This window comes from Microtus ochrogaster, chromosome 4 (assembly GCF_000317375.1).
Source record: "Microtus ochrogaster isolate Prairie Vole_2 chromosome 4, MicOch1.0, whole genome shotgun sequence".
Classification (NCBI taxonomy): domain Eukaryota; kingdom Metazoa; phylum Chordata; class Mammalia; order Rodentia; family Cricetidae; genus Microtus; species Microtus ochrogaster.
The window spans coordinates 44,324,354-44,346,881 of record NC_022011.1 but is presented as its reverse complement, the minus strand read 5'-3'; the positions used below and the strand labels follow the sequence as shown (position 1 = coordinate 44,346,881).

The 22,528-nt window shown below is 53.4% G+C and overlaps 2 protein-coding genes across 5 annotated transcripts in view; both read left to right on the top strand.

Moving 5' to 3' along the window:
- The first annotated feature begins 41 nt into the window (after positions 1-41).
- On the top strand, positions 42-9,154 carry Ak1 (adenylate kinase 1). 4 transcript variants are annotated; one of them, XM_005346046.2, is made up of 7 exons: positions 42-133; positions 3,012-3,050; positions 4,400-4,435; positions 4,748-4,911; positions 5,708-5,824; positions 8,584-8,775; positions 8,924-9,154. In XM_005346046.2, the coding sequence occupies exons 2-7, from the start codon at positions 3,044-3,046 to the stop codon at positions 8,990-8,992; spliced, it is 585 nt and encodes a 194-aa protein (XP_005346103.1). In that variant the 5' UTR covers positions 42-133; positions 3,012-3,043; the 3' UTR covers positions 8,993-9,154. The 4 variants fall into 4 exon arrangements, with proteins under 4 accessions (XP_005346103.1, XP_013201521.1, XP_013201522.1 ...); XM_013346067.2 differs by lacking the exon at positions 42-133 and adding an exon at positions 134-208; XM_013346068.2 differs by lacking the exon at positions 42-133 and adding an exon at positions 551-1,501.
- Positions 9,155-21,221: 12,067 nt separating this feature from the next.
- Positions 21,222-22,528, top strand: part of Eng (endoglin) — a 41,456-nt gene continuing 40,149 nt past the window's right edge. Inside the window, exon 1 of the mRNA XM_005346044.2 lies at positions 21,222-21,630. Within this exon, the coding sequence (XP_005346101.1) occupies positions 21,564-21,630 (67 nt within the window). The 5' untranslated portion in view covers positions 21,222-21,563. The remainder of the gene's footprint in view (positions 21,631-22,528) is intronic.

Below are 22,528 nucleotides of genomic sequence, written 5' to 3'. Positions count from 1 at the left end.
GCCATCTCGCCAGAGTGCTGGCTCCCGGCATGCCATGCGTGCGCGCTGACAGCCTTATAAATAGCCGCCTTTGCAGGCAGCTGAGAGGACTGGCGGCACGCACTGGCCCCAGCGCCCACTACACCCTCCCCAGGTCAGTGTGTGACTGCTCCATTGTCTGCCCGTGCGGATCCCACCGAGGGAGTGGGGAGACATCACCTGTGTGAAGGTGGGGGTGCTTGTGTCAGGCTGCCCTTGGGTTCTGTGTGTCTCGTGTGTTTGTTGTTTGTATCCATGGTTATGAACTGAGCATTTACATGTGTGTTCTTTCAGCTCTGGGTGCATGTGCCCTGTGGCTGTGTGTGTGAGAGACTCCTCCCAGCCTCACAGACCCCTTTGTCCCACCTGGCATTTCTGGGGCTTCAGGTCTGTGCCCTTGGCAGATCCCTGCTGAGGCCCTAAGGAAAGGGGGACAGACAGCCTATGTCCCTGCCCCGGAGGACCTGGGGACCTGGGTAATGGCAGCCTCGGCGCTCCTAGATCTGTAATGTCACTTTGAGTGTTGGAAAGACCTGGGGCCTCTGGACGGTGGAGCCCTGCCAGCACCTCCTGCTGGATCAGGGGCTGTGATGAAGGAGCCTTGGAACCTGACTCACAGCTCTGGGCAGCTACTTACCCATGACACTTGAGTAACAGGCAGACTGGCAAGAGAGGGGACAGTGGCTGCCCAAGGTCACACAGCTGAGAGATGGAGCTGTGATTTGAACCCTATCTGCTCACCAGCTTCTGTGAGAGCGTCTGTCGAGGCCTTGTGATTAGAGATGGTTGTCCTATGGGGCCTCTGCTCCCTGAACTACCTAGAAAACGACTCCGCTCCTATTAGGAGTCACTGGGGCCCTGGCCCAGGGAGCCTTATAAGGCCTGATTGCTTAGTCTGTAACCTTACTCTGCCTGGGACCCCTTGCCTCCTGGAGGCCTCCTCACGACCTAAGTTATTTTAGATGAAGGAAGTGGCAGGTGTCTGTGGGGCAGAGGAGCTTAGGTTACCAGGAGGGGTGGGGCAGGTGGAGTAGAGTGGCCTCCTAGGACATCCTGGTGGCTGTCCAGAGCCTGGGACACTCCTCCTCCCCTGGGTAACTGCTGAGGGGCTTGGCAGCTCCACGCCCCCTTCTGAACAGTCTGCAGGACTAGAAGCTGTCAAGCTGTCTGCTCGTGTATCTGTGCAAAGTTGCTCAAGGTCCTTGTCTGGTGTGCGGCTCCAGGCCTGAGCTTGAACCCAGACAGAGACTGGAGCTAGTCTGCCTTCCTCCCCAGCTTCAGTCCCCTCCCCAGATGACAGGTAAGATGGAATGAGGGTCCCAGTCCAGGGCTCATCTCCTGCCAGGCCCAATCAGGACCAGGAACAAGGCTCGTGGTGCAAGAGAACAGTCTGGTACCCTCTGCTGGGTGCTCTGCCACCAGCAGTTCAGAGGGGACACCTGTGGAATTGTGCGGCGGAGTCTTGGAAGGCACCCTGAAGTAGGTGAGACAAGCTGAGGTCTCCAGTAGATTTGGAGAAAGACATCTCCCAAGAATTGGATATAGCACTGCAAAGGCCTGTGGGCTGGTGGGCAGGTGCAGTTGGGAGGCAAAGGCCTGTGGTGCGGGGGAGGGGCAGCCAGATTGCCCAGCCCCTGCCAGATAGGTTGAGAGATGAGGTTCAGGTTTGATTGAGGAGGCAAGAGGACAATACATGGAAGGCTGTGAACAGGAGGGTCACATAATTGTTTGCCAAGGAAAATACGTGTGTGTGTGTGTGTGTGTGTGTGTGTGTGTGTGTGTGTTACGCGGGCCATGATCTAGGGACATAGACCACAGGTAGGGAATGAGAAAATAGTTTTTTGTTTTGGTTTTGTTTGTTTTGGTTTTTCGAGACAGGGTTTCTCTCTCTGTAGCTTTGGAATCTGTCCTGGAACTAGCTCTTGAAGACCAGGCTGGCCTTGAACTCACAGAGATCTGCCTGCCTCTGCCTCCCGAGTGCAGGGTTTAAAGGTATGCACCACCACCGCCCATCCGAGGAAGTAGTTTGAAAGAGGCTGGAGGGGTTGGGATTTGTGAAGAAAGGGTGGGCAAACTGGGGATGGTGAAGCAAGTTCCCTGTGGGGTGAGTGGTAGGACGTCGCATGAGGTGGACTTGGGCCTGCTTCAGTTTGAAAACTGGAAAAGGGCCGGAGAGCTGGCTCAGCATCTGAGAGCACTTGCTGCTCTTCCAAAGGACCCAGGTTCTGGTTCTAACACCCACATGATAGATAGCTCACAACCACCTGTAACTCTAGCTCCAAGAGATGTGTCGTCCACTTGTGGCGTCTTCATGTACTGTGTGCATATGGTTCGCTTACATACTTGCAGGAAAACACTCATCCATATAAAATTAAAACAAAAAAAGGAACCAGGAAGAACCAGGTATGGCGAACACTCCTGCAGTCCCTCCCACTGCTGGGGAGGCGGAGGCAAGAGGGTTGTTGTTAGTTTGATGCCAGTCTGCGCTACACAGAATGACCCCTGTCTTAAACAGAACAAAACCCAACAAACTGTAAAGGATCGTGCCCCAGGAGTGTCCCTGGGTCGCTGTGTCTTAGAGTACTCTTCTTCCCACCTGTTCTGTCCCCAGGCAAGAAAGCAGGACACTCGGGCCAACATTCCTGTGCCCAGGGAGCAGGGAGCGTTGTCAAGGCGCCTGGCCCCATACACTAGGGACTCTTTCCATAGACTCCACAGTGCTGTTCACGTCCCTCTGTGACCTCCACCCAGGTGCCTCCAAACAGACCAAGGCACACACTGGAGGGGTGATAGAGGCAGTAGAAGCCAGCAGGAAGGTGACTTTTCCAAGATCGTTCTGCTTTCTGGGCGTCTGTCTTCCCTTTTAGCCTCTGTTTGGAAATTGCATGTTGGAGCCTGGTACTTACCTGCCGCTGCTGTGGGTGGGGCTTGGTGGAAGCTGAGTCAGGGGTGGGAGGAGAACCCCTCACCCCTGCCTGTGCCTTGTCTTGCAGAGCCGCTGAGCTAGCTCCCTGAAATCAGCAGGATGGAAGGTATGAGGCCCTCTCCTGGCTACAGAGTGTCTGTGTGTCAAGGGGTGTGAGTTCTCACGGGTTGTCTGGAAGAGCTGGCGGAGGCCCCAGGCGTCCTCCTCTGGCCTGTCACGCCTAATATGCAAGGCCTCTTTGAGAGCCCCAGAACTCACCTATGCTAATATTTATAGTCAAGCCTGCCCTTTTCTGGGGAAGGAGGATGCTGGGCATGGGGCTACGCTGTACAGCAATTCCAGTTGTATCAACTGCCAAGCAGGGGGGTGGGGGTGGAGTGGGACAGGCTCATGTCTGGCCCTTGCTGGGACTCAGTGTCCCTGTTGCCAATCAGGTGGATCCTAAAGTCTTGAGTCTTCCTTGCTCCTATGCTCTGGGATACGGGCAGAGTGCCAGGGTGGGCTCTGGTTTCTGGCAGCACATTCCCCGGTCCTGGGCCTCTGCCTGGGTGGCCCTTTAGAGAGCTGGTCAGACATGAGTGCTGCTACTGTCTAAAGCTAGCGGCCGCCAGTCTGTCCCTTAGCTGCCTCTCTCAGCCTTAGGCATTTCCCTGACAGTTCCTCAAGGCTCTGGTCCCCTAGCAGCCTGAGCTTCCTGGGTCAGGGACAGAACTCCACCTCCTCCTGGGTCAGGGACAGAACAAAGAGGCTGCTTCTTGGTGAGATCCCTGCCCAGTTCCGTCTCCCTAAGGGGAGGAGACCTGGGAGAAAGTCCTGGGTTCCAGTTTGAGTTCAGGTGTCCCTTGGGTAATCCCCTCCCTCTGTAGACCTCAGTTTCCCTCTCCACAGGGAGTTGTGAGGTCCTTTTGTACAGCATCAGGTAGGGGACCCAGGGCCTCACTCATTCTGTCACCTACTTCCACCCCAGGCTGTGGCTTCTAAGGAAGCAGTCTGGGAAGTCTGCTTACCTCCCTGTCTGAGTAAGAGTCCCATTTGCCCACAGGCCTCCTCCCTGGCAACCATCTCTATGGCAAAAATATGTTGTGGTTGTCAGCCCAAGTTACTACTACTGGGAAGGACAGCAAGGGGGAGGGCCAAGCCAGGGAGCAGAGGGGAGGCGGCTGCTCGAACAGGATCATGGGCTGCTGTTCATCTAGTGAACCCCAAGAAGAGGGAGACAGGAAAGCCAGAGGTGACCAATACCTGGGGTGGGGTACCCCCAGAAGGCACCACAGGGTTACCATCCCAGTCCCTTAACCTCCTCTGAGTTCTTAGCTGAGTTTTTAGCCTCTGGGCTTTGTTCAGAACACCCTTGCCCATCCCTGCTCACTCTGTGCAAGCCTGGGTCCCAGAGGTACCTCTGTCTGCTTGTCTAGCCAATCGCTGACTGAGTCCTGTCTCCTATTCTCTCCACAGAGAAACTGAAGAAAGCCAAGATCATCTTTGTGGTGGGTGAGTTGTAGACAAACACATGCTGGGCAAGCGGGAAGAATCTGAGCAGGCGCTGTGGAAGTCTGGGACTGGAGTTCTTCCTGTTTGTTTTTTTTTTTGAGACAGGGTCTTTCTGCATAGCCCTGGCTGTCCTGGAACTTCCTCTGTAGACCAGGTTGCCCTCAGACTCACAGAGATTTGCCTACCTCTGCCTCCTGAGTGCTGGGTTTAAAGGCCTGTGGAGTCTTCTGGTCTTCTTTCATTGAGGGACCCTATCAGTATCCTTCCTTGGGGCTTCCTTTTTGGGGTTACTGAATGCGTTGGTGCTTGCAGGTGGGCCTGGCTCAGGAAAGGGCACCCAGTGTGAGAAGATTGTGGAGAAATATGGCTACACCCATCTCTCCACTGGGGACCTACTGCGGGCAGAAGTCAGCTCAGGATCGGAGAGGGGCAAGATGCTATCATCCATCATGGAAAAGGGACAGCTGGTGCCACTGGTAAAGGGCCCTGCTGGGGACTGGGGTGGAGGACGGTGGCATGGTGGCAGTTCTGAGCCTGAGCCCCTGGGGTCAGCCAGCAAAGCCTGTGATATGTTGTCAAGGGTGACCAGGTCCCTCTCTAGCTTGGAAGCCTGTGTGGTTGGTTCCCCATTGCCCTTGGTCAAAAGTTGCTTCCAGAAATGACTAAGACCCTGCCTCCCACTCTGCATCCCTAGTACTTTGGCTGTTTGTCCTAACTTCCTTATGGCTGGAATGACCTTCTTTGTTGGCACTCAGACCCCCTAACTTTAGAATGGAGTAGTCCCCTTCTGTTATGTTGTTTATTGGGTTCCACGGCACCCATGTGGCAGTCAGAGGACAACTTGAAGGAATTGATTCTATCCTTCCACCTTGTGGGTGCTGGGGATCAAACTCAAGCCATTGGGCTTGGTGGCAAACACCCTTACCCACCCAGCCATCCTGCTGACCCATTGGTCCCTTCTTTACTCATATTTTATCCCTCCTTTCTGTGTCATGCTTAGAATCGTAAGTCAAATGTGTCCCCATCTGTCCCCTCCCCATGACTCTGGACGTGGCTAGGGTGGGGACAGGAAGCCTGTAAGAGCTGGTTCAGTACTCAGGTTCAGTACTTTTCCTGACTGGGAAGGGGTTCACTTAAGCCCAACCCCAAAAAGAGGGGCTTTCTGGGACTCATGCATGCTCCAGGAATGAGGGCAGCTTGGGTGGACTAACATAAGGCAAGGCCCAGAGGGATGGGGAGAGAAAGCTCAGGAGCCCCTGTGCTGCACAACAGGACACGGTGCTGGACATGCTTCGCGATGCCATGATGGCCAAAGTGGAGTCTTCCAATGGCTTCCTGATTGACGGCTACCCGAGGGAGGTGAAGCAGGGAGAAGAGTTTGAACAGCGGGTAAGAGGCCCTTGATCGGTTGTTGGCTAGGGCCGGGCTGCAGCTGAAAAGAGGGAGGGTAATGGAGACCGAGGCTGCAGGGGGAGTGGGGCGGGGAGGTCACATGAGACCTGTCATAACTGCTGCAAGGAAAGGCATGATTTGAGAGGCTTCATCTTTGTGGGACTTGTCACCCCAGAAACACACAGCCCAGGAGCAGTACTGGCCGGGTTGACCAGAAGATGGGGTCAGGATGATATGGAAGAAGGATCCTGACTGGAACCTTGAATGCCAGGGACAGGACCCATATTCTTTCCCAGCCGCAGGGAACCTGGCTGGGGAGAGCTGGCATCAAGAATGACAGTTCTGCCGGGTGGTGGTGGCGCACCTTTAATCCCAGCACTCAGGAGGCAGAGAATGACAGTTCTAAGCTTCAGCAAACCTTTGTCCATTGGGAAAACAAAGTCTACAGAGTGAGCCGCCTCCCCCAAACACACATGTGCACAGACGGACCTTTGTGCACATGACCCATTTCTACACAAGCAATTGGCAACATAGGATGCATACACACACAGTGCACATACATGTACACGTGTGCTCTGGATGTAGCAAGCACTATAGGAGTGCATGCATGTGAATTCATATGCTGGCAAATGCATGCATGTATGCATACATTTACACCATATACGGCCACACAGAGGACTGTGGGGCTGTAGGTGCTGTGTGTGTGTGTGGGGGGGGGGGACAAAGGTGGGGTGGAGGGCTAACTGGGCATCCTAGTGGGCTTGGGGCAGAATACGTCCAGTCTCACTCCTGCCCACCTCTGTAAGGCACAGCCAGAACAGGGGACTGTATGTTGCAACCTCTAAGAGTCTTAAAGACCTCAAGAAAATGCTTGCCTTGTTCTGAGCCTTAGCTTGCCAATATGTGAAATGGGGGTTAGTCTAGCTTTCCTTGAGGCCGCGGAGCCTGTATCAACCCCATTTCCCCAGTTGTGTGACGTCACCTGCAACCCTCAGGGCCACATCCAGCAAATAAAAGTGCCTATCAGTGCTATTACGATAATAGCCTATCAGTGCTATTATTGCGAGGGACTACAGATTTCACCCAGGGCTTGGTGGCGTCCTCTGGTATCCAAATAACTGAAGTTCTCATATCTTGACACTAGAGGGTGCCAGAACTGTACTAAAGGAGGAGAGGGCCTAAAACGTGGCTTGTCCTGCTAGCTAAAATGCTGCTTTGGGGTGGGCAGTGTCCAAGGCCTACTCCTCAAGCTAGATGCCCATTTCCAGATTGGGAAACTGAGGCTCCAGCCAGGGATGAACTGCCCAGAGATTTAGCTGTTACCATAGCTCCACCACCTACACCCAAAGTCTGCTCTGTTTGGTCCTGGGGACTCAGAGTGTCTGGGCACCTGATGACTGATGGACAGGGGGTGACAGCCTTGACCTGACCTTTGTCACCCACAGTCTTCTGTAAGAGAAGAACTTGGTAAACTGTCCAAGGTCAGCAGGTCACGTGATCACTCCTCCCTTAAGGTAGTTGATGCTTGTTACCCTAAACCCTCAACCACCCAGGAGACAGACCCCAGACTCAGAAGGGCACTTGGTTGGACAGAAGCAGGAGAGGAACTGTGTGTGGCAGTCTGGGTAACAGCCGCTTAGAACCTCTGGAGACTGACTCAGTTGGACTCCGAGGCTATAAAGAAGTCCTAACCCGGGGCTGGAGAGATGTCTCAGTGGTTAAGAGCATTGCTTGCTCTTCCAAAGGTTCTGAGTTCAATTCCCAGCAACCACATGGTGGCTCACAACCATCTGTAATGAGGTCTGGTGCCCTCTTCTGGCCTGCAGACATACACACAGACAGAATATTGTATACATAATAAATAAATAAATAAATAAATAAATAAATAAATAAATAAATAAATAAATAAATAAATAAATATTTTTTAAAAAAGAAGTCCTAACCCAGGCCCAAGGCTATCCAGACAAAGGTGGCTTTCCCTCCCTCGTCCTAGGAAGGCCCAGGCCTGGAGAACTGGCGGGGAGAGGCCGGCTCCCCGCTCTGAAGGGTGGGGTGCCATTTCCAGCTTCAGAACAAGGCCCAGCCTGGGCAAGGGACACTGGAGAGGCACAGGAGGCTGAACTGAGATCCAGGGCTGCCAGGCCTTATTCCTTCACACGGCTCCAAGCCATCTTTGTAATGAGTGGCTGATACCAATGACAGTGACATCATTCAGATTTCCTAACAGTCTTCACCCTGTCCCTGCTCTAGTTTCTGTCAGTCAGGCCTTATCCAGTCTTCAGCTCCCATCTTGGCTGAGGGAAGTGGGGGGGTCACTAGGAAAACACCTAATCTGTCAAGGGGAGGGGAGACCAAGGGACCAGGAATAGTCAGGGTCACATCTGAGAAGACTGCCTGGGGGGATGAGATTCTAGCTCAGGCTCAGTCAGTCTCAGATGTGGCAAAGAGACTGGTCCCACAGCAAAGGGACCTGTGCTGGCTTGGCACGGGATGGAGACCGATAAAAGCATAGGCCAGTGTGGTCAAAAGGAAGGAGGGAGGAACAGGATGCTTTACCTATGGCGAGGATGTTGGGCTTTCTCTTGGAGGTTCTAGGAAGCTGTGGAAGAGGTGTGAACAGAGGAGTGACGGGTAGTTGTTTTTAGGAAGGCCCTCTGGCTGCCTTGGGGAAAGGATTGACGTTCTGAGTGGGTCTCGTGTGGGGCTTCCGAGTTGGAAGCAGGAACGGGTCCCAATGACACATGTCCTTCCTACAGATTGGACAGCCCACACTGCTACTGTATGTGGACGCAGGCGCCGACACCATGACCCAACGACTCCTGAAGCGAGGGGAGACCAGTGGCCGCGTGGACGACAATGAGGAGACCATCAAGAAGAGGCTGGAGACTTACTACCAGGCCACGGAACCTGTCATTTCCTTCTATGAGAAGCGCGGCATTGTGCGCAAGGTGGGGTTCTTAGGAGAGGGACTTAGGCCAGCCTCTCCCTCTGTTTCCCTTTCTCCTTCTCCCCCTACTTCAGTGAGTCGCTATTGGAGTGGGGCTGTGTGTGGATCCTGCCGTGGTATCTCTGCCCTCATCATCTGTATCCCCGCAGGTCAATGCCGAAGGCACCGTGGACACTGTGTTCTCCCAGGTCTGCAACTACCTGGACTCCCTGAAGTAACTGGAGACCCTGGCCAGCTCCCAGCCCGCCCTACCCTTGCCCCCTGACCCCAGGCATCCTGGCTCGAGCCCAGCGTCTCCACCCTGCCGGGCTGTGCACAGACACAGGAAGCCACCTTATCCTGTTCCATGGACATCCGAGCACTAAAGGAATTGCCAAGGACGTTTGGGCTCACTCCCTTTTCTTTGCTTCCTAGTGAGGTGATTCATGCTGCCACAGCTGAGGGTCTGGCACTGCCTGCCCATTCTTGCCTGTGCCTCAGCCCAGCCATCCTGTCTCCCTCCAGCTCTGCTGGGATCCTAGACCTTCCTCAGCCAAGCTGTGTCAGGCCTAGGGGCCTCTGGGTTGACAGACAGACTGCTCCTGGGCTCTGAAGTTCAGCCCCTTTTTCATAGCCTTACCGTATGGCTTCGACTCTAAGCCATCATCTCTCTCGAGTGAGTTTTCTTTTTTCTTTTTTTTTTTAAGACAGCATTTCACGTGTCTCAAGCTGGCCTCACATCTGCTATGTACCTGAAGACAGCCTGATCCTCCTGCCTCCACTTCTGAGTGCTGTGCCCACAGGTGTCGTCTACCACTGCCGCTCCTGGTTTATGGGGTGCTGGGGATCAATCCCATGACCGTGTATACTAGGCCAGCTTGCTATTTCTGACTGGGGCCTGGGCTGCGGTGGGCATAGGGCATGGGCACACCAGCCGAAGCCATGTGGCTACCAGGTCGCAGGCGCTGTGCAGTGGAGATACAGCTAGGTGGGACGCTGAGGTCAGGGTAGCCTTCCTGAGGGAGATTCAGTGTGGCCCTGCCAGGCCTCACCATCCTGTGAGCTTTTTCCTCAGTTCTAAAACTTATTACATTGTGTCCCAGGCCTTAGCCTCAGTGTTAGGACAAGGACATACTGATCAAGGCGTCTGAGTTGTCATAGACATGGACGTGAGGTCAAGGACCAGGCCTGGAACCTGGAGAGGACACCCGAGATGCCCAGAGGAGCTGTCACCACTCATCACATAGGAAGGCTCTCTTGGTGCTCACTGGTCCTTGACCTCTGCCCCCATCACTAGTGACTTCCCCTCCATGCTCAGACAGCCTGTAGCCGGCTGCGCCAGGGGCACCTGACCCTGGGGGTGACTGTGCTCGTCCCTTCTGTTCCTGCCAGGGGCCACCTTTCTGTCTGCACCCTCTATTCAAGCTGTCCTTTAAAATAAATAAACATATTTCAGTTATAACGGTGAGTGTACTGAAACTAATCAGTGTTAGCAGGGAGAGGGCAGAATCACCAGGAACACACTTTTGCTCAGCCAAGGTTTGGGGGCGAGCTGTCTACACCTGTCCTCTGTCCCCCATGTTGACTTTAGGAAAGTGGAAGGGTCTGGAACCCCCATGTCACTCTGTAGCAACTCCCACCCCATGTCACCATATAGATGCGCGTGCACACACGCATGTGCGCGCATGCAAACATACCCATGCACACACAATTGTGCAGACATACGTTCTTGCATAGACTTCTCCCCACAGTCCTTCTGGACATGGTTGTCTTAACAGTTCACGGGGGACGGGAAAGCTGGAGAAAGAGGCCTGAAAAACCCCAGCTGTCTTTGTGAATTACAGCTCAGTTAATTCATGTGGGGCCCAGTTTATGAAAACCTGGCTGATCAAATCGAAAACTCTGCACCGCTGGGTCACTTTGTCCATTAGCATCTGGAGGGATCTAGTTCTAGGGCCCTTGAACATACCTATATCCTTTGTAAAATACTGCAGAGGCTAGACATGGGGCATGGGCCTGTGCTCCTACGTGACAGGGTAGGGGTGGGATACTAACTGTTGGCCTGGTAGTTTATGCCTATATCACAAGACAGGAGGATTGCCACAAGTTGTTGGAGTCCAGCTTGGATTATAGTGTAAGAACTGATAAACATTAAAAAAAAAAAAAAAAAGGAAGTTGGTTGTGGATTACAGCTCACCCCTGTAATCCAGCATTCAGGTTGCAGAAACAAGAGTATCACTGAAAATTCAAAGCAGCGTATGTATGGAAGGGTCTTCAAGTAGCCTCGGAAGCAGAGTGAGAGCTTCCCTCGGACTCTACTCCCTGCTAAAGTAAGAAGAAAAAATAAACGAGAACAAATCCTACAGATACCTTGTAGTATACTCTGTGTGGTCTCTGGAGTGCTCATAATTCATTAGACAGTATATGCATGTGTCACTGTGATGGCACGAAAGTCATTTCCATACAGATTCAGGGTGGCCTGGAACTCACTATGTAGTACGGGCTGGCCTCGAACTCATAGAAATCCACCTGCCTCTGGAATGATGATACTGAAGGTCTGCCCCACCACATCGTCCCAAGAGTCACGCTTTAAGATGAAGCTTGCTTTGTTGTCAGGCTGATCATGAACTCTCAGGCTCAGACCTCTTTCCCCCATCTCCCAGGCTCTGAGGTGACAGGCAGGTGTCACCACATGCAGCCATGCAGCCGAAATCCTGCCACCAAGGGAAACTCCAGTCCTAAAATATGACTTGGAGGAACCAGGACACTTTCTTGAACATAGTCTGTGTAGCAGCAGTAGGGTCCCCACTGTCACCCAGCCAGTACAGGGTCCTTGTGTGGCTTCCCGTGTCTCCCTAATCTTCCTTGGAGCTGATTGGCTGAAGCCAGGATGTGATGTAGGACGACACGTTGATTGCATTTAGCCATCAGGTTTTTGAGGACTGCTGCCAGCCATGGAGGCCCTGCAGGACCTCATGATCACACGAGGCAGGGGTTCTGCCACTGAGCTCCAGCTGAGACAGACCTCTCTCCATAGAGGACAGCTCTGTCCTCTGCTTGGGTCTGTGGTAGGACGTCTATCCTGCTGAACTTCCTCCTTCGGGGTCCCCCTCTGGCTTCCTCCTAGAGCCAGTCCTCCCCTTTGCATCATTGTCCTGCACACCTGTGGCTAGCTGGAAAGGATGGCAGTGTTCAAGTTGAGCCTCAAAGACAAGGAATCCTTGTAGGTGGGGCTTATGGAAGGTTTACAGCCAGGTAGGAAGGTCTGTAAACCCAGCCCTTGTGAGACTGAGGCAGGAGGATTGTCATGAGCTCAGTATCGGCCAGGGCTACAATGGCACCACTCTGTCTAAAGGAAAAGCCAAAACTAGGGTCCTGAGAGATGGCTCAGTATTTAAGAGGCCTTGCTGCTCTCCCAGAGGTCCAGAGTTCTGTTCCAGGGACTCACGTGGGAGTGGGGATGAGGGCTCACAGCTGCCTGTAACTCTAGTTCCATGGGTCCCAAGTCCTCTTTCTGGATACCAAGGGCACATATTCATGTGCGCACACACACATACACACACACACAGTGTGTGAACACAAGCACACACATGCACACATACAAAAATAATGTCTTATTTTTAAATCAGGTCTACGGCCGGACAGGAGCTCAGTGGGTAGAGTACTTGTCTGACACACAGAAAAAACTCCTGGTTTTAACCATGGCACACACCTGTTATTCTAGCATGTGGATCAGAAATTTAAGGTCATCCTCAGCTACATAGCAAGTCTGAGGCCAGCTTGGGTTTCATGAGACCTTGTCTTAAAATAAGTAAATAAAATAAAAACAAAGCAGGTCTAATGCAGGGGTCGCCTCCGTGCAGCTGGTCCTCAAGTCACAGTGCAAACAGCTCAGGAAAATCACCAGCTCTACAGTGGGAGAAACCGAGGTCAGAGATAGGTAGTACCCTGCGGGTGGGGACCAGGGTCTTCTCTGGAGTCACCACGAGAATATGGTGGGTGTGGTCGGCATCAGAAGGTCACCAGTGCCGTCATTGTCTTCTGGTCTCTACAGACGTTCCAGGCAGCTGCTCATTGTGACCTGGAGGATTGTTCTCCATAGCTTGTAGGATTAATGCCCCTATATCCACAGAGTCTCAGAGAAGGCACACTCCGTGGAAGGCATTGGTGGGGTGGTGGCCTCATATGCCTCCCCTGGAATGCACCCCTGTGTCTTGGCCTCAGGGCCCCCTGAGCGCCTGGCCGGAGGCACTGAAGTGGGAGAGGAAGGAAGCAGGGAGCAGAGGAGGCCAAGCCTGTCGCCTTCCAGCCCAGAGAGGGGCCTCGAGTAAACAGGAAGGCCTGGCGGCTCCACGATGGGGGTGTTCAGAGGGCTGGGGGCCAGGCGCCCTTCTGAACATGTGTGGACTGTGAACACTGGGGTTCCACTGGGCGAGTAGCTCAGAGAGGTTGTTAGGCTTCCCCCAGGCCACACAGCAGCATTTATTACCCTCCCCTGCAGCCAAGGCCCTCTGTCTGGCTTCAGTTTACCCTCTACAAACTCAGAACACATAATCCAGAGCTTCTGGATCCCTGCTCAGGGGAGGCCTTGGTCTCCTGAATGGTTCTAGTGAGTTTTTCATATATGTATATGAAAAATGTCTTCATAAGTATATATTTAAACTGCTTAAATTGTCCGGAGAATTAAGACAACAATTCAGGAAGAATCCTCTTTATATTTTTTTTTTCTGAAACAGGTTCTCCCTATGTATCCATGCTGGTCTGGAACACAGCATTCTCTTGAGTGCTGGGGATACTTGAGATTTTGTGGCACAGGTTGCCACAGGAAGGTCTGTGTGACTCCCGTTGGGAACAGAAGGTGGCTTTGAAGGACTTTGCTCTTCTGATGCAGGGACTCCGACCCTGGGGCCAGCTGCACTGGGGAAGCTGTCCTCTCTCTGGGAGACTCTGTCTTCAGGCTCATAGGCCTCCACACGCACATCTTGGGGTCTCAGTCTGTCACTTAGGAGACTGGGCACTGGACAAGCAGGTGACAAGGTCCGTCCTCTGGTGTGTCTGGAATGCCCGCCGTTCCCAGTGCCCACAGTCAGGTGGTGTGATTCACAACCATCCTTAGCCATAGCTCCGGGAGATCTGCTGCTTCCTTGGGCATTACATGCATGGGCACATGCCCGCTGTGCGGCTACACACACACCTACACATAATTAAAAATAAGACAAATTGACCTGGGCATGGTGGCACATGTCTTTAATCCCAGCTCTCAAGAGGCAGAGGCAGATGGATCTCTGAGTTTGAGGCCAGCCTGGTCTACAGAGTGAGTTTCAAGAAAGCTAGAGATACACAGAGAAACCCTGCCTCAAAAAACAAACAAAACAGAATTGGCCTTAAGGGGAAAAAAGGAGAGCAGCAGCCTGGTGCTTGACCTCAGGAAACTTCTACTCTTGATGGGAGAAGGACAACATATCAGTGGCCTGAAAGCCCGTGGGTCACTGGAGAGAGACATTTCATTTTGTGTGTACAGGTGTTTTACCTGTGAATGTGCCTGGTGCCCACAGAGGGCACTGGATCCCCAGAACTAAAGTTACAATTGGTTGTGAGCTGCCGTGAAGTGCTGGACGTAGGTGCCCTGGATGAGCAGCCAGTGTTCTCAAAGGCTGAACCATTAGGAGAAGCCATGTTAAAAGTGACAGTCAGGGGCTGGAGAGATGGCTCGGCTGTTAAGAGCACTGGCTGCTCTTGCAGAGGACCTGGGTTCAGTCCTCAGTACCCACCTGGCGGTTTACAACCATTGTAACACCAGTTCCAGGGAATCCATTGTCCCTTCTCACCTTGGGCACTGCACACATGTGGTACACATATGTACGCCCAGGTACACACACACATGCGTGCACACACACGTACACAAAATTAATAGTGAAAGGGCTAGTCAGAGGAAGCCTTGCTGACTGTGTGCCTTTTGAGGGGAGACGGAAAAGAGGGGAGAAAACCCTGCGGTCCTTAGAGACGACAAGCGGGGAGCTGAAAGAAGGGCGGGGTGATCGTGGTGCCCTGTGAGAACCTTGGCTTTTACATTCTGAGTGTGATGGTTGCCCAAGCGGAGCAAGGGGTAGAGCCAGGCTTGGCTCTCTCGGGCCGCCTGCACGAAGTAGAGAAAGGGTTGTGGAAAACGAAGAAGGAAGCAGAACTCAGTGAAGAGATGACCTCGATGTTCCCAGAGGAAGGGATTGCAGAGGCCTGGGTTCTACCAGCCCTGGGGTCATGGGGGAGGCCTGTATGAGTGACAGCCAAAGGCTGTAGTGACGAGAGAGACCTAGAGGCAGGCAGTTTGTGAGACTGACCAGAACCCTGCCTGGGACTAGGGAGTCAGAGGCATCCTGGAACCAGAGCTGGGGAAAGGCCTGAGGGAAGGAGGGGAGGGGGTGCTGGTGTCTACCAGGCATGGGAAGCTCTTTGTCTGCAGTATCAAAGGGAACAGAATTTTCCAGTTCCGAACCGGGGAAGCGTGGAAACAGTCCCCAGAGATGCTGAGAGAGTGTGGGTCTGTCAGATTAAGGTGGTTTGGGTTTGTTTACTTAAAAAAAGCCTGATATAATGCAGGCTACCCTGGGCCTCACTGTGTAGCTGAGGATAACTCTGAATTATTCTCCTGCTTCAGCCTCGGTGCTGGGATGACAAACGTGCACTCTGTCAACTGAGATGTACCCCAGATCCAGTTTGGTGCTTTGTTTTTCAAGACAGGGTTTCTCTGTGTAGCCCTATCTGTCCTGGAACCAACTTGCTAGTAGACCAGGCTGGCCTTGAACTCACAAAGATCCTCCTGCCTCTGCCTCCTGAGTGCTGGGATTAAAGTCAGGTGCCACCATTGCCTGGTTCAGCTGGCTCAGTTTAGCTTTTTAAAACTTTGGTGTGTGTGTGTGTGTGTGTGTGTGTGTGTGTGTGTGTGTGCGCGCGCACAACAGAAAGAAAGAGGAGAGCGAGAGAGCGAGAGAGAGGAGAGAGAGAGAGAGAGAGAGAGAGAGAGAGAGAGAGAGAGAGAGAATGCCAAGAAGATCAGAGACAACCTGAAGGAGTATTTATTTCCTCCGTCATATAGGTTCTGAGAATCAAACTCGAGTCATCATCAGGCTTGGTGGCAAGTGATTTACCTGCCCCCTACGCCTCCTAGTTTGGCTTTCTTTTTTTAAAACATTCTTTTGCTTTATGTATATGATGTTTTTGCCTGTGTGTGCGTATGCATGCCATGTGTACGCTTTTTCTGGAGGCCAGGAAAGGGTGTCAGACCCTCAGTTCGGAGTTATGCGTGTGTGGCCACTGGGAACCAAACCAGGGTCCCCGGCTACTCTTGTTGAGTCCTTTTTCCACTCTGGCTTGGCTTTTGGGACAATAGACAGACTTGAACTCATGGAGGATCCCCTGTGTCTGAATTACTAGCTATGATTACAGGCCTGTGTCACCATGGCCTGCTGAGTGTCTCTAGTCAGAAGCAGCTCCTAGAAGGAACTTCAACCTCACCCCTCAGACTAGGAGGAACCCATCACATGTTCTGGTCAGGACGCACCGGTGGGCACAGAAGTCCAGCAGCTCGTGGTGTAGGACTGCAGGGGACTGACACAGGACACGTGCTGTTTGAGGCCATTGTAGTCATAGGGGCAGAGACAAGTTCACAGAGGTCTGTCCCCTCATCTGAGTTCAAGTCCCTCAGGTGACCTGTCACTGGGCTAGAACGTGACGTCATCAGTCACCAAGGTCGGAGAGATCCTGATTTGGAAGTAAAAGTGAACAAAAAGGGAAGGGGTGCGAGGGTCATGCCTGGGGTGGGGGATGGAGAGGAACCAGTAGGAGACAGGTAAGGTGATCTGGAATGTAGGAAGGAAACCAGGACTGAAGGTTCTAGAAACAAGGGAACACCAAGGGGCTGAAATTTGCATATGCTCTGCCTCTCTAGGAGGGCCCAGCCCTACACACCCTCTGCCTCTCTCCAGCCCTGCGTCCTTGTGCATCTGGACCTTTTTGTTTCTTCCACCGTAAAATGAGGATGGGCTGTGAAGAGGCCTTTGGCGCTGGGCCTGGTAAGCTCGTGAGTCGGGAGCCTTGTCATTCTTACCTTGTACTTTGAATCCCACAGGCGGCTGGCTGCCCTCCCTCTGTGCAGCTGAGCACACTGGGGCTCCTCAAAATAGATATGTCTTGCCCAAGGCTCCCTGGCTGGCATGGGGCAGAGTCAGGTACCTAGCCCCCCTTCCCCATGCCTGAGCGGATCTGACCCTGCTGTTGGGGATCAACAGCCCCTGGCTGCAGGCTGGGGCTGGAGACTTACAGCCGCCTTGGGGTCCTTAGGGGCCGCCTGACATTCCTCTGGTGGCCAGGGGCCAAGGTAGACGTGCTCCATCCCTTCCTGCTGCTCATGCCTTTTGGCTCTGTCAGGAGGAAGATGGAGCCCAGTGTGGAGGCCGTGAACAGGTCCTGGCTAGGGGCCATGTGTCTCCTGGAGTGTGCACAGGGGGGACCAGAGAACATCTGCCTTGGAATTAAGGCAGGAAACAGATGGCGGGCTCCCCAGGGACAGCTTTGGGAGACTGCGGTGGGGGGTATATCGGCATAGATGAGGACATACAGGGAACGCTCACCCTGTGCAAACGCCTGCTCGGCCTGTTGGGTGAGGAGGGGGACCCAGTACCTGGGCAATGTAGCATCACTCTGGCTGGGCTATGATCCTCAGGGGAGAGAAACGGCTGATGTGGGGTCAACCTTTTGGGAACAAAGCCTTTGTCTGTCCTTCGGGAGCAGGGGAGCAGGAAAGTGGATGTGTCCCCAAAGGGAGAGAGCACACTAGGAGCAAACAACTTACTCAGATCGGTGCCTGTGCTATGATCACTGCGCTACTGGGGACAGAAGAATCAGCCCAGGACTGGCCTTATGTGCTAGGGATCAGAAGCAAAACTTTTTTCTCTGTGCCTCAGTTTCCCCATTCCCACAATCCTCCGTCCCACCTTGACTTTCAGGACACTTCAGGATTTCAATAAATATATCTTGCTGGGCACTGTGGTACACATCTGGAATCCCAGCACTTGGGAGTCTGAGGCAGGGGGGTTGCCTTCTCAATCCTTCTAGAAAAAGGGAAGTATCATAGAATCAAAGTCCCACTGGGCAATGATGGTGCACGCCTTTAATCTCAGCACTGAGGAGGCAGAGGCCGGTGGATCTCTAAGTTCGAAGCCAGCCTGGTCTACAGAGTGAGTTCCAGGACAGCCAGGGCTACCCAGAGAAACCCCGTCTCGGAGAAAGAAAGGAAGAAAGAGAAAATAAAGAAAGTCCTTTGACTTGGTGAAGGGACAAAGCAGCAGAGGCCATCAAAGTCTCTGCCCTTCTGGGACTTGTAGTGACATGCACTGGGTGTGGGGTGCCACCCAGATTTCGAGTGCCTGGGACCCCTCTGTGCATAAAAGCTTCCAGGTCTAGCGACTCCACACCCTTCCCTCCCTCAAAGTCTCTGGTCAGGGCCCTTACAGCCTACTGGTTGGGCTTTCTTTCCCTGGTCCTTGTCTTTTTAAATTTTTTTTTGTTTTTGTTTTTTTTTTTTGTTTTTTGAGACAGGGTTTCTTTGTAGCTTTGGAGCCTGTCCTGGAACTAGCTCTGTAGACCAGGCTGGCCTTGAACTCCCAGAGATCCGCCTGCCTCTGCCTCCCGAGTGCTGGGATTAAAGGCGTGCGCCACCATCGCCCGGCTGTCTTTTTAAATTTTTAAATTACATTTTATTTTTTTACTTATTGTGGTTTTATATGTGTGTGTATGTGGACATACGTGTGTCACACATGTAAGGTCAGAGGACAGTTTTGGGGAATCAGTTCCTTGCTTTCTTCATGTAGGCCCCAGGAATCAAACTCAGGTTGCCGGCCTTGGTGGCGAGCACTTCTATCCTCTGAGCCATCTTGTAGGCCCTTCTTCCTTTTTCTTTCCATTCCGATGTTTGGAGAGAGGGTCTTGCTATGGAGTCCTGAGATGCCTTACCTTGTTGTGTAAATCAGGCTGTTCCCAAATTTGTGGTCATCTTCTTGCTTCTGCCTGTGAAGAATTGGGATTATTGGTGAGCCCCATGAGCTACCTGGAGCTTCCTCTCTTTTCTGGAGAATACACTGGGTCTTCTTTTTTTTTTTTTTTTTTTTTTTTTTTTTTTCGAAACAGGGTTTCTCTGTGGCTTTGGAGCCTGTCCTGGAACCAGCTCTTGTAGACCAGGCTGGCCTCGAACTCACAGAGATCCTCCTGCCTCTGCCTCCCGAGTGCTGGGATTAAAGGCGTGCGCCACCATCACCCGGCTACACTGGGTCTTCTGATCTGAATGGAGATGGCCTGGGAAGGGTCTTTAAAAGGTCCCTGAGAACCAGGCATAGTGGCCACATCTCTAATCCCGGAACTCTGGAGGCAGAGGCAGGTGGATCTTTATGAGTTTGAGGCCAGCCTGGTCTCTGTAGCTAGTTTCAGGACAGCTAGGAGACATAGTGAGACCCTGTTTCAAAAAAACTAAAAAACAAAACAAGGCTAAGGGAGCAAGCCTGGGCTAAGGGAGCAAGCCTGGCCTAAGTTAGGAACAGTAATAGAGGGTGATTGGATCACCCTGGGATAGCAGTGTGTGTGGAGAGAGGTTAAGAACCCTGGAGTGGCAGGCCAGCCCATCTCTGAAGGGCCAGGGACACAAAGCCTTGATCCTGGGGGGTCCAGAGTGTCCCCTGGCTATATCACCTCACCCTGGCCCCCCCGAGTCTGCTTGGCTCGGATGGCGGCAGGCGTGGAGCCTGGGTTGAGGGCAGGCAGCCATGAGGTGTCCACTCTCTGAGCTCCTTGGCAAGCCGGCTTCCACCTATGTAAAACAAAGCCTAAAGGAGTAGACCTCTTGTCAATGGTGACAATTTGGTACTGATAAAGTAAACGCCCAGGGTGGGCCCTGGTGTGGAGTTTAGTCTTGGAGCTGGGCTGACTGTCCCCAAAACAGATTCTGTTAGGGCATGTAGAGAGAAGCTCACACCATCCTGCTACTACCCCCCGTTCTGCCTTCTGGGTCCTGTTGTCTTTGTCCTGCCATCCCCAAGAGGCCTGGTGAGGTAGGTCTCCCATGCTTGCCTGGGTGGGAGCAAGCTGACCTTCCTCCCAGCCTACACTCAGGGACTACACCCACTCTCCCTGCCTCACATCAACCCCTTCAGAGAAAACTGCGGGCCTGGTCACCGAGGCAGGAGACACCAGAGGGCACCTAGGAGGCAGACCTGAAACCCCAGGCCAAAGTTTTCTTCAGAGGCTGCACTTGGAGCCTTCTTCCTCCCTAAGACAGGTGCCCCCCACTGGCCCCATGGATAAAGTCCATTGTTCAGGCCCCCAGAAGGTGCTTCTTGGCCTCTCTGCATCCTTGCTATTGCCCCAGGATCATCTAAGTTCTTCCTGCTTTGGTGCCTTAGCTGAAGCTTGGTCCTTTTTTGGCTATCTTCACCTGTTGTGTCTGGACTCCTCCGGGGGCTGATCCTTCTCCAGGTAGTTCAGGCTTTCTTCTCAGAGTGTTCTTGACCCTAAATGCCACCTAGTAACATGATGGGCACACATTCTGTGTTTGCTATTTGCGAAATGAGCATGGGCCTTTCTAGGATTGTCACCTTAGCTGAGTTAGCGAGGGTGGGCAAGCAGCTCCTGCAGGACCTGGCCCAGGGCTAAGTGCTGTAGCATCTGGTCCTCGAAGTGTCCCAGGAATCTGGAGAAGAGGACAGAGCTGTGCCCTGCCTTACAAACAGGTAACTGGGATTAAGGACTAAGCTCCAGGCAAACCCAGGGCCATGACTTCAGAGATACCTGTTCCTGCTTTGAGACAGGTCTCACTATGTATATATAGCCAAGGCCTGCCCCCAACTCACAGCCCTCCTGCCCTGGTCTCCACGGGGTAGGGATTAGAGGCGTGTGCCCCCAGAGTCAAGTGCATGTTCTGTGCCTTTGGGACTGTGTGGGCCCAGTGAGTACAGCCTCAGCAGCTCTGTGCTAACCTGGGAATGTTTCTTCCTCCTGTTGGGCCTCAGTTTCCCTGTCTGTAACACAGGGGCACAGCCAAGAGCAATGCTTCTGGAACTCTGCATTGCTGCTGGCAGGGACCAGCTAGAATCCCAGGCACCCTCCTTCCAGAAGCCTATCTTTGTCCATCCCTAGTTTCCTCATCTGTAGAAGGAACCTGAGTTATTGGGGCTTCATCCAGAGCTTGACCCCAGTCAGCCTCCCAGATGTGCCCCCACCAACAAGTCTTGGCAAGGGTAGATGGAGGGAGGGGTGCATGGGGGGGAGGTCTGCCGACTGGGTCCTCCCATCACCCTGCTTCTCCCATCCCAGGGCCCCCCACCCAGCGACAAAGCCTGTGGCACTTCCTCTACCCGCCTGGCAGGCAGCCTGGCCCGGCCCCTTCTCTAAGGAAGCGCATTTCCTGCCTCTCTGGGTTGGACTGGATGAGCTGAGCTCCCTGCCAAGGACGGTCAGACCCCTGCGTCCATCTGTGTCCCGTCCCCAGGCCAGGACCGCTACCGGCTGCTGTTCAAAAGAGCCCAGTGTCTCTTTCCCACCATCCAGTCAGCTAGAGACTCAGTCTCCTGCCCTGCTGTGAGTCTCGAGCTCACTTCTCCTGACTTCTCAGCCGCCACCTCAGAAGGCTGGAGCAGGGACGTAGTCGCTCCGGCCGCCTGCTCCCTTCGGGTCCCCGTGCGAACCCACGCCGGCCCCGGCGCCCACCCGCAGCCCTGCCTCTGGATACCGGATAAGGCCCAGCGCACAGACTCCCAGGTGGACAGCATGGATCGTGGGATGCTCCCTCTGGCCACTACCCTGCTGCTGGTCATCTACAGCTTCATACCCACAAGTAAGTGTCCAGCGCCCTGGCTGGGGACGCAGCCAAGACCAGGCCCTGGGTGTTTCAGGTCTAAATCCTGTGTCCTGAGCTCATAGCTGGTGGTAGGAGGCAGGAACAGGATCCACAGCTATTTCAGCTTAGTGGGGCTGTGGGACTGGAAGATTTCACAGGATGCCAGACTTAAGCATTAAGAGTCTGGGGCAAAGAGGGATAAGCTTTTTACTTTAGCCCTGGGACCTGCTGTGTTCAACTATCAAGGCCAGGAGCCAGAGGCTGGCCATCTGAGAGTACACCCTCCTGTCTCTGAGGTCTCTGAGCCTTGAGCTCCCGTTTGAGGAAGTTCAGAAGGGGGCACAGGAGAAAGTTAGGCTCTGGGTCCAACTGTGACCTCCGTGTTTCCTTATGTGATCTTAGGAGATGGTCTTGAGGCCTCTGAGCCAGGAGGGGCTGAGGTAAAGGTTTGTGGTGACATCAATTGTCAGAGTTACCAGTTTGAAGTCCTCCTTCTTTTCCTGGGCTCTGCCCACTCCCGGAACCTCACTGAACCCACAAAGGCCATGTGCTCTGCCATGCCTCTGTTCCTCTTCTCAAGAAGGGCACAGGGTCATTTAGGGGTTCTGTGGGTCTTCTCAACCAGACTAACGATTAAAAGTGACCTCAGAAGGGATGGTGAGGACCCTAACCACAGTCTTACTCAAGGTCGGTCTCAGTGGGGCCTGCTCCTCAGTCACCCCTGCCTGCGGACGGCTACCCACCCACCTGCAGATTCAGGGGTTTGTTCAAGGGTTGGGATGGACTTCCAGGAGGCAGCAGTGTGGGGAGGATGTGGGGCCACCCCCGCAGCTTTTTTTGGGGGGGGGGTTTCGAGACAGGGTTTCTCTGTAGCTTTGGAGCCTGTCCTGGAACT